Here is a 16,674-nt window from a genome sequence, read left to right on the forward strand (position 1 = left end):
GACCCAGAACAAGAGACACTGAGTATGGGGCGTGGTCTTGTTGAAGGTTAAAAGCTTTCCTCATATGTGTACTCAGAAACCCAAAGGCACTTTCATACTAAATAAGCCAATCACAGGCCACAAGACACACCTGCTCATAGAAGAAGGGCTAGGATTGGTCATGGCGTAAAAATGGCACCTGGGCAGGGCTCCAAGGTGTACCTGAAAACCTAGATGTTTTGTAGAGTCAGTTTCTTCGCTTCAGGAGTTTAGGAGATTGTGTTTCTTGTTGTGCTTGAGATTCCATTCCTATTGTCCTTTTCTTCTCCTGCGTCTTCATCAGCTCCCTTCAGACTTGTCTGAGAGGTTTGGTCCAACAAGGAAGGAGCAATCATATTTTAATAAATGGAAGAAGCAGGAAGTGATCTTCTTCAGCTAAAGCGACACAATGGCTTCTCTTGTCCATGATTCTATACTGAATGACCACAACAGGAATTCATAGGGTAACTAATGGTTACATTTATTTGAATAAGTTCACCAATTCGACCAAATAATTAATTAATTAATTACAAACTAAATATTTTTACATTTTATAATGGAAATGCTACTCTTTTTAGTAACTAGTTTTAAAGATATCTGACAGTTACATGACATGAAAACTGATGTATACATTTTGGTTAAGGTTTTTTTTATTTTTTTTTAATCTTCCCTTTATCCTTTATCATAAAACTGAAGTGTGAAAATATTTAGTATTAAATTTGAGTCTTGTGAATTACTGAGTTTTGTAAAACATAAAGGATTAAGGGTGCCCAGAATGTTAACTTTCAATTCCTTTATGTGTCAGACCTGATTTATCAGTTTAAAACAAAGTGGTAAAATATATATTTATATGCCAAATGTATTTAATGTTAAATAATGCCTGTAGCAACATTATTTTTTAATGATGTATCATAAATATCTATTCAACATGAAAGACCGTATAAAGAAAATAAGTGAAAAGTGATAGACAGACACTCATGTCTCATATACACTAATTTGCCTCTATTAAACTAAATAAACAAGAACCAGGGGAAGAATTGAAACCGTAATTGTTCCTTATAAGTTTTCTGCGAGCTTTGTCGTTGAGCATAACAATGAGCATATGGGCAAAACAGATGGACTTTCTGGTAGCTTTGTTTCAGTAGTAAGTGAGTTATCTAATCTAACCTTATCCCATATACAGGTGAGAGGTCAGTCAGGTGCACACTCTGGTGTTGGTGACAAAGATCAGCCATTTTGATTAGAATGACTAAGCGCTTTCTTACCACATACTTTGTGTGGTTGAAATGGGATTTAGTGGCTGTAGACACAATTTTGTTTTGATGAAGGTGCAACCAATTAGTTCAATTCTCCCAGGTCAAGGTTTCTCTAGTGAGATCTCAGAGGTTATGGTTGCCAAGGAGGCAGGCCAGGCATAGTATACACTTATGAAATAAACTTTTGGGATTACATTTTATTTCTTTCTAGTGATAATTGCCAAAAATAAAAAAAATAAAAATTTGTGAAATGATTTAAAAGATGCATGGTGGAAGAAGAGGTGCAGTCAAAATGAACAATGCGATGACATGCTTTCATCTAGGTTAGAAGTCTGTCGCAAGATTAGAGCTATTTAAAGGAAATATATAAAGCTATAAAAGATGGTGAGTGGCGACCAGTCAGGGCAAGGAGATAATGATTAACAAACACCTTACAGTGTCTTGTTAAAGGGTCTTTAATTTCATACAAAAAACAATTAGTTTATAAATTTATGTGTCAAAAAAATCATGAACTATTTGGATGGCCAACTTCATCTTACGAGGCAGTTTTGGATGTTATAGTCTTCTCTAATACTGCCTGGTAATGATGCAGATGGTCATCTACGGGCATCGTTAAAATCGTTTTGCATCTGGGTGTGGATGTGCAGACCATGCAAATACACCCAAACACATGCAAAAAGGATTTACAAGGGAAAATATTACATACTCAAATGATACTTCAGCTTGATCCTTATACCCAATGATTTGAATACTGTGATTTCAAAGAAGTTGACAGGTACATACATTGTCCTTAGGGTACATCTTACCCGACAGTGCTTGGCTGTTCACTGATGTTCTAACACTGTCTGGTAACGATGCATTCTGGGGGCTCTATGACGAAAAAAAGTTACCAAGTTTGTATTTTTAATAGAATATGAACACAAAATGCTGAGAATTCGGATTAAGTATTGAATGTAGCATCCTTTGGCTACAGGAAGCTTTAAGACTTTAAAATGTATTATGCTTTGTGTTTAACATACAGTGGGGTCCAAAAGTCTGAGACCACAGGTCACTAATCAAATGTAAGCAAATTTTTGAACATGCGTTGAGCATGTTAACTTTGCACAAAAGGTCAGATTTCAGGTCAGATTCGGATCAAGTATTGAATGTAGCATCCTTTGGCCAGAGCAAGCTGTCAGACTTTAGAATGTGTCATGCTTTGTGTTTTTTATGAACTCAAATCAATTATTTGAAACAAGTTGCAAAACAATGTCTTGTAAAGACCACAAATGTTAATTGTAAGATTGTCAATACTGCCTGATAGAATTAGTAAAAAAATAAAGGGATTTTAAATAAGAAAGGAGTTATGAATTGACTGCATGTAGATACTCCCACTCATCTTACCTGTTCATGTCACTATTGTCTAGGGATGTCCAGGTAGCCATTGTTATAGTCCTGAACCCCACACTGTTATGTAGGAATAGCTTCATGAAAGTCATCCTCCACAATCACACACCTTCTAATGTGTAATGTGTCTGTGAATGGTCAGTTCATCCTACCTTTCCTGTCTTATTGTGTGAATGACACCTGAGATCTGTGTGAGGAAAAAAAAAACATTTAAAGTGCACCTACACAACTCATTTGTCCAGTTCGCTGTGTAAAGAGGAAGTAATGTCAGCCAGTAAAATATTAAAGATTGAGGTTTGTATAAATACACATTTTCCTTGTTTTTCAGATGATTATATACACTGCTTGGCCAAAAAAAGTTGCATACTCTAATATTTCATTGGACCACCTTTAGCTTTGATTACGGCATGCATTCATCGTGGCATTGTTTCGACAACCTTATGCAATGTCATAACATTTATTTCCATCCAGAGTTGCATAAAGTTTTGGCCAAGATCTTGTATTGATGACAGGAGAGTAAATCCACACCGTAATGTTTTCGCCAGCACATCCCAAAGACTTTCAATGGGGTTAAGGTCAGGACTCTGTGGTGGCCAATTCATGTGTGAAAATGATTCCTCATGTTCCCTGAACCGCTCTTTCACAATTTGTGCCTGATGAATCTTTGCATTGTCATACTGGAATATGCCCATGCCATCAGGGAAGAAAAAAAATGCATTGGTGAGATAACCTGGTCATTCAGTACATTCAGGTAGTCAGCTGACTTCATTTTATTGCTGCATAACGTTGCTGAGCCTAGACCTGACCAACTGATGCAACCTCAGAATATTAACACTGCCTCCAGAGGCTTGTGCAGCGGGCACTATGCATGATGGGTGCATCGCTTCATGTGCTTCCCTTCTTACCCTGACATGCCCATCGCTTTGGAATAGGGTAAATCTGGACTCATCAGACCAAATGACCTTTTTCCATTGTTCCATAGTTCATCTTTATGCTCCCTAGCAAATTTAAGGCTTTCTTATGTCCACACAGATGTTTAGTCCCAATCCTGTCAATTCTTGTCGCATTGTGCATGTGGAAATGCTTTTACTTTCACTATTAATCATAGCCGTGAGTTCTACTGTTGATGTTTTATGATGTAACTTCAAGTGTTTTAGTGATCTCCGATTACGATCATTCAAGATTTTTTTCCGACACACATTTCTTCCGCAGAGTTGACGGTTCACCACTATCCTTCCAGGTTTTAATAATGTGTTGGACAGTTCTTAATCCAATTCCAGTGATTTCAGCAATCTCCTTATAGTTTTGTTTGCTTGATGCAGGCTAAAAACTTGCCCCTTCTGAAACACAGTAACATCTTTTCCATGACCACGGGATACATCTTCCGGCATGCTTGTTTAAGAAATGAGAAGCTGCACACTGCATCAGTTAGGGTTAAAGAATTATTGCCAGCTGAAACATATTTATCACTGCATTAATGATCCACTTATAGGCTCTTAAGTATCTGCTTATTTAAATCCAAGCTGCGACTTTTTGTTTTTGGCCAGGTCGTGTATTATACAATGGAGCATGCAAAGAAAAGCTGCACACTTTTATGTTATTTTTATTTTTAAATGATAAAGGAGATAAATAGCCCATAAAATATGGTTCTTATGAAAATAATCTGTCAACACGACCCAACAAAACATTTAGTGGTATTCTGAATGTGAATAAGTGTCATATTTTGATCATTAAGTTATTTGCAGTGTGGACTAAAACACATCAATGGTCAACTGTGATGGCTTTAAAATAACCAGTCTGTCTCTAGTTATCTCTCATTCCACCTCTATAGATGCTGTCAGTGAACTGTTTATGAACCACCCATTAACATCTGCCTCACTTACCCTACGCTAATATAATTCTAAACAGTTAAAGATCTTCCTTCTGAAAAATAAACACTTTAATTCTCTCAATCTCTGTTTGTCTGCTTTCCTCTTTCCTACAGTCACATGACATCTGACCCTTTCTTCTGCCTCTCTGCTGCAGTAAAATCCTCTGATTTGTGTCTTACCAGGCAAGTATAGATGTTGATACTCTGTCTAATACTGCCTGGTAATGCCATCAATCACAAGGAATTTGATCACCAATTTTCTTTTTTCCTCCCTAACTACGCTGCTAGAATGGAACAGTTATATATTTATTTTAAACCGTGTTTAGATTTATTATACTGAATATGAAAAAAGTCAGTAGCTGATCGTATCTCATTATCTTATGACATGTATAAAAGAATATGGCTCAGGCCCTTCCTTGTCATATTGTTTAATTGTATGCTTATTTTGTTTAAATGTAAACTAAGTGTAAATTCATGCTGTAACTGAGTCAACAAAAACAATAAAACATCTACATTCATGTGAATTTGACTTTGTGCGTCAATTCCAAATGAAACAATGGTTGTTTTTATTTCTTTATAAAATGCAATTGCCTGTTTGTCTTTTCTTTTTTTATATATATAAACTGAGAGTGGAAACATGCAGTGGGGTCCAAAAGTCTGGGATTTTCTTCATTTAAACCTGGAAATAAACATTTTAAGGTGTTGAAAAATATGATCTAGGTTCAATGATTCTAGTGACCTTCTAGGTCACTAATCAAATGTAAGCTAATTTTTACATTGACCACATTAACTGCTTTGTCTGAAAGATCAGATGTGCTTCCATTAAAGGCATAGTTCACCCAAAAATAAACATTCTCTCATCATTTAATCATGCTCATGCCATCCCATGTGTGACTTTCTTTCTTCTGCTGAACACAAATATTTTTAGAAGAAAATCTCAGCTCTATAGGTCCATACAATGCAAGTAAATGGTGACCAAAACTTTGAAGCTCCAAAAAGCACATAAAGGCAGCATAAAAGTAATCCATACCACTCCAGTGGTTTAATCAATGTCTCCTGAAGTGATCCAAACAGTTTTGGGTGAGAATAGACCAAAACGTAACTCATTTTTTACTGTGCTTCCTAGCGTTGATGCATGTGCAGAATGCTAGATGCCGCTAAGAAGTATAAGCTTGAAATCATGATCGCCAAAGAGACTGTTGATGTCAAAGATATAAAGTGAAAAATTAGATACATTTTGGTCTGTTCTCACCCAAAACCGATTGGATTTCTTCAGAAGACATGGATTACACCACTGGAGTCTAATGGATTACTTTTATGCCACCTTTATGTGCTTTTAAGTTTTGGTCACCATTCACTTGCACTGAATTAACCTACAGAGCGGAAATATTGTAGAAGATGCAGAAGAAAGAAAATAATACACATGTGGGATGGAATGAGGCTAAGTAAATGATTAGAGAATTTTCATTTTTGGGTGAACTATCCATTTACAGTACACAAGATGCTCTATGGCAGTGTTTCTCAACTGGTGGGTCGCAGGTCTATTCGGACTGGGTCGCGGACAGTAACGAAAGGACAATGCCATGGTTCTCCCTTGAAGATTTTTCGGCGGCTGCCCAAGTGATAGCCTATTTTTGACTGCCGAGGCAAATTTAATGATAATCTCGCAGCTAAAGTCTTTTCATCTGCACTGCGATATTTTTGAGGTGCGATTTAAAGTTTTCGCACGAGTGCAACGGAACCAGCTCGCGCTTATGATCTGCTCTGCTCTCTGGCACTCGCGCAACAACCGTTCTTCTCTCGATATTGCGGTGCACAGACCTCAAAACTGATGAGATCAATTTCAATTCTAGTGAGACTTTTCTAGTTTAAAGCGTTACGGAGAAACTCAAGTCAAACCTCTCAAACAGTAGGCAGCCCTGACATGCCGAACAGCACTGAGGAGGTAAAGAGCAACACTGTGCTATGCGCTACAATTTTTTATTTTTCATTACACATCACCTTTACAAAATTGTTTAATGATTTTACATGAGTAAAAGTAACTGATATATTTTTACAAAATGTTATAGTTTCATATGAAATAAATCTATAGGTAGAATCTATTACACATCATTTTTATATCAACAGTGGCAGTTTTAATGTTTCGATGTGTTTAGGCTAGTATTTTTTTCATATATAATATAGTTTATTATTATTATTATATATTATTATAGACTAGCAACATTCACTTAACCATGGTAATGAGGAGCCATTCCTCCTGTGTAATATGTATTTTCTGTTTGAATGATTTTTGAAATTAGGAAACAAATATAATGGGCTCATTTAAATAAATATGCTCTTTATTTTTTAAAGGGGGGGAACTTCCTGTAGCTTTTGTCAATAACAAAAATAATGTAATTGATGAATGCCCTTATACTTGAAAACTATGAACAATACTATGTAAGATAAAAGGAAATGCGACCCAGGATACATTAAATATAGGTTACGTTTTACTATGGTGGGTCACCACTTGATTTCCAATGTAAAATCTGGTCCTGAAGCAAAACCAGCTGAGAACCACAACTCTATGGAACATTCTCAAAACATGCTGGGATAGATCATTTTTAGTCCATACCAACTAAAGTGAATGCTGTGAATAATGCAAAAGGGGCGCATACCAAATACTAAGAAATTATTAAATGTATGTAGGCCAACATTTTTTAACTAAAATTTTCACTAAAATGACGCTGATAATATAATTTGTAGTTTTAACTTATTAAAAAGCTAAATATAAGCATTTTCATTAGTGGTATCAGAATTTTGGAGCCCATTGGATGTTGTTTTATAAAAAGGCAAAAAAGGCAAGATGGCCTTTCACCCAGTCCAGTAGTGGGCAGCACTACCGTCATGTGTCCTTGGCAGTTTACGACAACGGGGGAACCCAACCGGCAACTGCTTCCGTATCACGCTTTGCGACATAATTTAAAATAGAGTTAATACATTCATCTAAACCCGGTTTTAATTCATCAGAAGAGATGGCTGGAATACCACCGGATTCTTGGCAACCACCCACTGTATCGGTGGAAACAACGTAAGTCGAACAATAGATATGTGTTAATGAATGAGCAACATCTTGATAACACACGAGACTATAAGCAAAAGTAACGAGAAACGCTGTGATTATTGTTTGAACAAGTAAAGCTTTACATCATGTTTATATAAAGAGTGCAGAAGGGCAAGAGACCTGTAAAAAGTGAGTGAGTAGATTGTAACCCGCATTTGACCACCTTCCATCACTCCGTGTTGTCTTGTCAGAATGGGAACTATCGTGCTGGAACTGTACTGGAATCACGCACCAAAAACGTGCAAGAATTTCGCAGAGTTAGGCAGAAGAGGATATTACAACAACACGAAGTTCCATCGCATCATCAAAGACTTCATGGTTCAAGGGGGCGATCCGACGGCAACAGGTAAGGGCCAAAAAATAAACTATTTTTGTTGTTGTTGATCATCAGACAACCCCATAATGTGAATCATGTATGGATGATAATAATACCCAATAGTTTATGTTCCTATTTCACACTTGGCACGTGTACTCTTCATTCATAGTTCTTTTTTTATTCATATATGTGTTCATTTATTACATTCTCTTTTACATTCGAAGCTCATATGCATATTGTATTCATTCATCTACTTATTTTGCAAGGCAGTTCATTTGGCAAAATTTGGTGTATCTGTGCCATACTTTATATTTCCATTTCTCTAAGTTTATATTGTATTTGTTTATTTTTTCTAGTGGCACTTACTTAACATGTATTTTCTGTCCCTGTGATTTATGTTTAATGCTATAAAGTTCTTAACACACATGTGGTTGTTGTTGTTGGTGAGGAATTGAATCCTGCATCCACATTTGTATTAAATGGTGAACATTTTGTAGATCAGCTTCTTTGGCAAAAAAATAGTAAAATACAAACAACATGTCTGCTTGGTAAAAACAACTTTTGTTTTAATACAATTAGTAAGGTAATTATGAAACGTCTTTCAACTGCTTTTATTTTCAGCAAACTTAACATGTGTAAATATTTGTATGAACATAAAAAGATTCAACAACTAAGATATAAACTGAACAAGTTTCACAGACATGTGACTAACAGAAATGGAATAATGTGTCCCTGAACAAAGGTGGGGTCAAAATCAAAAGTAACAGTCAGTATCTGGTGTGGCCACCAACTGCATTAAATACTGCAGTGCATCTCCTCCTTATGGACTGCACCAGATTTGCCAGTTCTTGCTGGATTGAGATCCGGGTTCTTCACTGGCCATGGCAGAACACTGACATTCCTGTTTTGTAGGAAATCACGCACAGAACGAGCAGTATGGCTGGTGGCATTGTCATGCTGGAGGGTCATGTCAGGATGAGCCTGCAAGAAGAGTACCACATGAGGGAGGAGGATGTCTTCCCTGTAACACTCATTCCTTCGACGATAAACGAGAGTCCGACCATCACCCATGGTGAGACAAAACAGCGACTCGTCAGTGAAGAGCACTTTTTGCGAGTCCTGTCTGGTCCAGCGAAAGTGGGTTTGTGCCCATAGGTGACATTGTTGCCGGTGATGTCTGGTAAGGACCTGCCTTACAACAGGCCTACAAGCCCTCAGTCCAGCCTCTCTGGAGGGATTGTGCCTTCCTGGTGTAACTCGGGCAGTTGTTGTTGCCGCCATCCTGTACCTGTCCCACTGATGTGATATTCGGATGTACCAATCCTGTGCAGGTGTTGTTACACATGGTCTGCCACTACGAGGATGATCAGCTGTCCTTCCTGTCTCCCTGTAGCGCTATCTTAGGCGTCTCAGTGTACAGACATTGCAATTTATTGCCCTTGCCACATCTGCAGTCCTCATGCCTCCATGCAGCATGCCTAAGGCACGTTCACGCAGATGAGCAGGGACCCTGGGCATCTTTCTTTTGGTGTTTTTCAGAGTCATTAGAAAGGTCTCTTCTTTTACATTTATTGTTGGTTGGCAACCAGCTTAAAGGGGTATTTCCGCCACCTACTGGACTGGAGTGTGGAGCATTGTGAATGTGGGGGATAAAAAAAAACACTATATAGGAGAGGTTCTAAAAGCACCACAACATACAAGCAAGGCTTGTGCATGAATAACATCTACCTTTTTTAACAAAGTTGCTGATGCTTATCTGTATACTATACTCCCATAATCAATTGTTGATCTTATAAGTGCACAATATATGCTCCTTAATGCATGGTGTCTTGCACCCCATTCCACTCCTGCTAAGCACCTCATTATATTTATTACTTTCTTACACTTATCAATTAACTTATGTATATGTACAGCAAATGTCAATTTTGTATCCAACCATACCCCTAGAAATCTCATATTTGAGACCTGTTCTAACATTTGTCCATATAGTTTTATTCTAACTGTAGGAGTTATTTTCTTTTTTGAAAAGCAAATTAGTTTTGTTTTTTGCACTGATAGTCGAAATCCCCAATTTCCTGCCCATCTTTCCATTTCAGCTACTGCCAACGGCATGCTTTGTACTATATATGGAATATTTCGCCCTTTCTTCCATAAAGCCCCATTATCTGCATACAGTGACTTCCCTCTTCCTGGTTCAATTTGGGAAAATATATCATTAGTCATTATATTGAACAGAATTGGACTGCACACACTGCCTTGTGGTGTTCCGTTTTCTATTGAATAAGACTTTGAATAGGAGGATCCCACTCTGACTTGTATTGTCTGATCAAATATAAAAATCTATCTCTCCCTTTAATTCCCAATTTGTCTAATTTAATTAAAAGCCCTTCTTTCCACAACATGTCATACGCCTTTTCTATGTCAAAGAAAATTCCCATTACTACTACTGTATTTATTTGTGCCTTTCTGATATCATCCTCTAGGCATAGAACAGCATCCATTGTATTACACCCTTTCCTAAAACCACTTTGGTGAGGAGATATTAACCCCTTACTTTCCAGTACATGAGTTAGCCTATTCATGACCATTCATTCCATTAATTTACATAGATTAGAGGTTAAAGCAGTTGGCCTATAATTGGAAGCTTGTGATGGATCCTTCCCTGCCTTAGCAACTGGGACAATAATACCATGCTTCCAAGAAGAAAGTTTCCCTTCTTCCCATACCTTATTAAAAAGAGACAAAATAATATTTAGTGACACATCTGATAGGTGCTTTATCATCTCATTACATACCTCATCTTTCCCTGCAGAGGTTTGTCTAACTCCAGCAAGTGCCATCTTTGATTCATACATTGTAAAATCAATATCTAGTGCACAACCAGACAGATCTTTTTGTACCTTTTAGAAAACATTGTTTAAACCTATAAAGATCTGTAAAGTTATTTGGATTTTTACAAAATTCTTTAAAATACAGTATCCTGAAAAAGTGACGTTACTTTTTTGTGCTGAGTTTATTTACTTATTGAACGGAAGGGATCAGATTTAGAGTGAATTTAATGTTGTCCTGTTTGGTTTAACCATTAAAAGAGTGCTATTTATGTAAACCTTTATTTCTGCAGGTCGTGGAGGTGCATCTATATATGGCAAGCAGTTTGAGGATGAATTGCATCCAGAGTTGAGGTTCACTGGTAAGTTGTTTTAGAGATAATGACCCAGCAAGATTGGAAACCACATTAAAAAACACTTAATTGCTAGGACACTATTTTTGCTTATTTGCAAATTGGCATGATGGCCATTTGTTGCTTTCATGGACCTATATTTGATTGAAGTGTAAATAAGGTTACAACTGTTCTGGAATCAACAAATGCTTGATTCTTCATTTGACCATGAATATGTATGGCAAACGAAAGATCTGTAGTTGTCCTAAAGATATGATTTTTTTTTTTCTTGGCAACTGTACTCTTAAGCCATTATTCATTTTACAGTTATATAATTTAATCACATTGGATTCTTTTTTTTTTTTTTTTCTCAATGGCTTTTTTATTAATTTTATTTTTTTTTTTTTTTTTTTTACTGTAAAACATTTCTATAACAAATTATTTCTATAATAATTTCTAATTTTTTTGTATGAAAATGTTTTTTTCTTAATTTCTTTCTTTCTTTTTTGTATATTGTAGGTGCTGGAATTCTTGCAATGGCCAATGCGGGACCAGATACAAATGGAAGCCAATTCTTCCTAACATTGGCTCCCACACAGTGGCTGGATGGGAAGCACAGTATTTTTGGACGGGTCTGCCAGGGCATTGGAGTTCTTAATCGAATTGGCATGGTTGAAACCAATAGTCAGGACCGATCTGTAGATGACATTAAAATTCTCAGAGTGACTTTACCTAACTAAGAATTATGCTTGCGTAACATTTTCTTCTTTGTTTTTGTACAGCCATTTTATTACATTAAACTTTCAGAGTTTCATAATTAAAACACCAGAGAACATATTTTGTGTCATTTTGTATTCTGATGTCAGTAATTCTTCTTCTTACTGGTGCAAAATCATTGTTTTAACTGCATATCCCATCCTGCAGGTTTTTTTTTTTTTTTCCGCTTATTGTTTTTTATCTAGATATTAAGGTGGGTGAATTAGCTCCTTCATTTTCCCAGTACAAATCCATGGCCACATGGTGGTGTCATATGGATGAGAATTTGGGTTACTTAGAAAGAAACTGTTATGTTTAGATTCCTCTACATATTGCCAAATCCTGTTTGATTCAATTAAAAACATTTCATTCTTTGGGCTGGTTTCATTCAATATCACTTTAATCCTGGGTTTCTGGACAGATGCTTCATGATCCTTGACTTTAAAGGGTTTTTATTCAAATCTGTTCAAACTGCAACTATGCTCAGGATTCAAATGTATTTTGTCTATGAAAAATGGAAATTAAACAAAACAGTGGAGGTCATGTCTTGCAGAATCCTATTGTAGTTGGAATCTAAAACCCCGGAAAGGGGTGCTTATTATCTCTAGATTTCCTAAAGCTGTTTGGATTTTTTACAAGGGTCAATGACCAGAGAAAAAACATTTTTCCTTTAAAAGGCATGAAACATATCTCAAATGCCTTTCACCCCACAAAGACGAAAGACAGGCATATTTGTATGATTTGAAGTGAAATCTAGAAGTAAAAATGTGGACAATTTGGAAAAAATACAATATATGTATTTTTTTGCCATTTACATTTTACTTACGGTTTCTTTATTTATAATTAATATAATAAGGATATATGTGTAAGCAACAATGAGGTACTTATAAACATAAGACAGCTTCAATAAAATGTCAGGATATAACCCAGTGATAAAGTCATAGAATTTTTCTGGTAACTTGCTAAACTTTTATAATTTCATAATTATATTATAATGTCACATAATTATGTCTATACATAATCATATATATATATATATATATATATATATATATATATATTATTATTATTATTATTATTATTATTATTTTTTTTAGAAAAAAGCTTGTAATACACAGAAAACAGTACAATCTCTCTGTCCATGATTTGTATTTTAAAACACGCTGGTGCTGATTAAGCACATTTTTCAGCACGTTGCACATAGAGCCAAGGTATATGAAATACTGAATATCCTTAAATGGAAGACAAAATAATATCAGCAATAAAGGATAATCATACCGATCACATAAAAGTAATCCCTAGAGGCTTAATATATCTAATAATATGTGAAATTGCATGAGAAAATCATCAACAGAATCTCTAATCACCTGTCCCCTGAGGGCACTCCCAACTGTCAAAATGCATGATTGGTTTGATGTTCACCATGTCCCATGGAAGGCAAGTACTAATGTACAGTATTATAGGTTTGTATAGTAAAAGTATCTACATCTACAAGACTGAGGAGATATGAGGTGTTGCATATAATCTTGCACCTCTTTCATTACAGTTAAAAAAATAATTAGTCAGTGGCTGTTTGTTTCTGGTACATAAAGTACTACTTAAGAATCTACTTAAAACTAATTAAATTTTCCTAAGGAAATAAAAAGGCTTTTTTTATTTATTTACCCACTATTTTTGTCTTCGAAAGACCATGTAAACTTCACTAAAATGCTCATTACAATTTAGAAACACTTGGCTAAATGGCATTTGAGCACTAAAGGTTGTTGGTAGTCTTTTCTCTGTCAGTACATGTTGACAGAGTGTAATGATGTGCTGAGTGTCTCTGAGACTGAGGCAGATCCTGTGCTGGAGTGCAAGCCAACTGGAGTCGCTGAGGGAAACACATTTTGTTTTTTTAGATATCAATGTAATGTTTCATTTCATGGGAAATAAATCAAAATGGCGAGTTGTTTGCTGGTTTTGCAAAAGTTTAAGAAATACGTCCATTGTTATTTAAAGATTAACTCGATTAGCCAACATAAATCATTTTTTTGTTTTGTTTAAATTGTGTAAAAATAGGCATAAAATACAACACGTAAAAAATATATAATTTGTGTGTCTTATTCTTTTCATTTTTCAGCGACGACTACAGGTGCAATTCACTTCACTTTAGTGAAATTTAAATCTTATACTCAAAAAAAAAAAAAAAAAAATACGAAAATCTGAAGTGTCACAATTATAAAAATATTTATTTCTAATTTATTTAAAATTATTAATACATTAATAAAACCTTCCTTCCACAATGTCCCTTGCCCCTTGTACAGTTTGTATATCATGATGATGGGGATAAGGGAATGAGAGGATACAGCCAGGAACCAGCCAATAGCATATGCCCACCATGGATACACATATGTGTTATTAAATTTCAGGGGACTGTACTTGACGAGAGAGAAGATAAAAGTGCCCTATGGAACATAAAGTTTAATACAAGTTTGATCAGAAAGCAGGTTAGATGGAGTATAGCATGTCACACGACATAAAATACTTTTAGAAAGTTGACATGTATTTGAACTACCCCTGTATGAAGATATGGGCTTATATAATGTAAGCAATACGTAAAATATGTGGTAATAGACTGTTTTAAGTGCTCTTATTTACCTTATAACAGAAGAAAATAGTTTAAAGTGATAGTTCACTGAAAACGGAAATTTCTCTCATCATTTACTCACCCTTTATGCCATCCCAGATGTGTATGACTTTATTTCTTCTGCTGAACACAAATGAAGATTTTTAGAAAAATATCTCAGCTCTTTTGGTCCTTACAATGCAAGTGAATGGTGACCAGACTTTTGAAGCTCCAAAAATCACATAAATTCCACATAAAAGTAATCCATACATGGTTTAATATGTGTCTTCTAAAGCGATATGATAGATGTGGGTGAGAAATAGATCAATATTTAAGTCCTTTTTGACCATAAATCTCATTTTTCACTTACAGAATGTGAAAGTGAAAGTGGAAATTTATAGTAAAAAAGGACTTAAATATTGATCTGATTCTCACCCACACTTATACTGCTTCTGAAGAACCACTGGGGTTTTATGGATTACTTTTATGTGATTTTTGAAGCTTCAGATTTCTGGTCACCATTCACTTGCATTGTAAGGACCACAAGAGCTGAGATATTCTTCTAAAAATCTTTGTTTGTGTTCTGCAGAAGAAAGAGAGTCATACACATCTGGGATGGCATGTGTCAGTGGATGAGTATATGATGAGAGAATTTTCATGTTTAGGTGAACTATCCCTTTAAAGGCACAGTAGTGCGTTACACTGTAAAAAGTGGTAACCTGCAATTCTTACCTTAAATAGCTTTTTCTACCTGATCTAACCCGTAAAATGATTTTTGTTGGTGTTACCTGTTAATTTAGATTTTACCACATTTTTTTAGGTTAACATTTTTTTTCAATGTAGCAGGAGATGACAAACCTACTATGCAGACTGAGGGTGTGACATAGAGCCAGCAATACTTCAACATAGGCCAGGGCTTGTATCCAATCATATCTTCTATATACTCATAGAATCGGTCAGCACCTTGGAAAGAGACAGCAAAATTTTAAGCACATACTGTAAGACTGGTATATACAACTTACTGTATGGCTCATTTCGGTGTACACACTGTATTCCCAGCCAGTGGCCACAGACTGGCAGGTAGCAAGGAACAGTTCCACTGCATACATAATGGTCAAACAACTGAATGATATATAGGCCACCCTGTAACAAAAGAGAGTAGTATGTACTTTGTAACATTAAAGGGATAGTTCACTCAGAAATGAAAACTCATATGGGTTTCTTTTTCTGTGGAACATAAAAGGAAATGTTAAGCAGAATTTTAGCTTCAGTCACCATTATCTATCATTGCATCTTTTGTCCATACAATGAAAGTAAATTGTGACTCAGGCTAACGTTCTTCCTAACATTTGTTTTTATGTTCCATAGAAGAAAGAAAGTCATACATGTTTGGAACAATGTGAGAGTGAGTAAATGATGACAGAATAATAAAGGCAGAGGCTATTTGCACTAAGTGTAAATAGCAACAAAAAGCATCTTCTTGCACTAAGTGCAAATACTGTTAGATGCAATTTGCACCCAGGTATTTAAATACCTAATTAAATACTAACATACAGTATAGGGGCATCATTACAGCATGTTTATTGTGTTTATTTAGAGTCCCACAGACACCCTACACCAACCCCTAAACCTAACATTTCCTTACAAAAATTAACCATGGTTTTACTACAGTAACCATAGTCACCATGATATTTTGTAGTAAAATCATAGTTACCACAAAATTAAACATGACTACTATATTGACACCAATGGTTAAGAAGTATTAAAGGAAATATAAATAGTGGGGACAGGAAACAGGATGGGAAAAAGTGGGGCAAAAGGCAGAATCCAACCCAGGTTGTCCACATGAACCATGCTCATCCAAACTGTCGTTACACCCCACACCACTGCAGCTACTCAAAGGGTGCAATTTGTCATCAATTTCTGTGTTTCCACCACCTTATTGGAGTGCAAATGTGACAGGTGCTATTTACACCTAGTGCATATAGTCACTCAGACAAATAAATGAAAGCAGAATAATAAAACTATCACTTTAAGAGAAATGTATCTGAGTGAATTTTAATCTGAACTGACTTCTCACCTCTGTGATCATGAAGAGGCCTAACAGGTAGCAGACAAGGCAGACCACTAGAAGCAGCATCTCTCTTCGGAAGCCACGCCTCAACACAGTGGGAAAACTGTCTGTCACTGATGTCATTATGCTC

The 16,674-nt window shown here is 35.8% G+C and overlaps 1 protein-coding gene and 1 pseudogene across 1 annotated transcript; one reads left to right on the top strand and one right to left on the bottom strand.

Moving 5' to 3' along the window:
* Positions 1-16,674, bottom strand: part of LOC127446102 (sodium- and chloride-dependent GABA transporter 2-like) — a 498,776-nt pseudogene that overhangs the window by 467,037 nt on the left and 15,065 nt on the right.
* Positions 7,420-12,381, top strand: LOC127446114 (peptidyl-prolyl cis-trans isomerase-like 1). The gene is made up of 4 exons (XM_051706780.1): positions 7,420-7,600; positions 7,825-7,979; positions 11,071-11,139; positions 11,629-12,381. The coding sequence occupies exons 1-4, from the start codon at positions 7,545-7,547 to the stop codon at positions 11,847-11,849; spliced, it is 501 nt and encodes a 166-aa protein (XP_051562740.1). The 5' UTR covers positions 7,420-7,544; the 3' UTR covers positions 11,850-12,381.

This window comes from Myxocyprinus asiaticus, chromosome 9 (genome assembly GCF_019703515.2).
Source record: "Myxocyprinus asiaticus isolate MX2 ecotype Aquarium Trade chromosome 9, UBuf_Myxa_2, whole genome shotgun sequence".
NCBI lineage: Eukaryota > Metazoa > Chordata > Actinopteri > Cypriniformes > Catostomidae > Myxocyprinus > Myxocyprinus asiaticus.

Coding starts and splice junctions, on each gene's coding strand:
- LOC127446114 (XM_051706780.1), top strand. CDS start 7,545: ATGGCTGGAATACCACCGGATTCTTGGCAACCACCCACTGTATCGGTG. Junction 7,601..7,824: donor ACTGTATCGGTGGAAACAAC/GTAAGTCGAACA, acceptor TTGTCTTGTCAG/AATGGGAACTATCGTGCTGG. Junction 11,140..11,628: donor TCCAGAGTTGAGGTTCACTG/GTAAGTTGTTTT, acceptor TGTATATTGTAG/GTGCTGGAATTCTTGCAATG.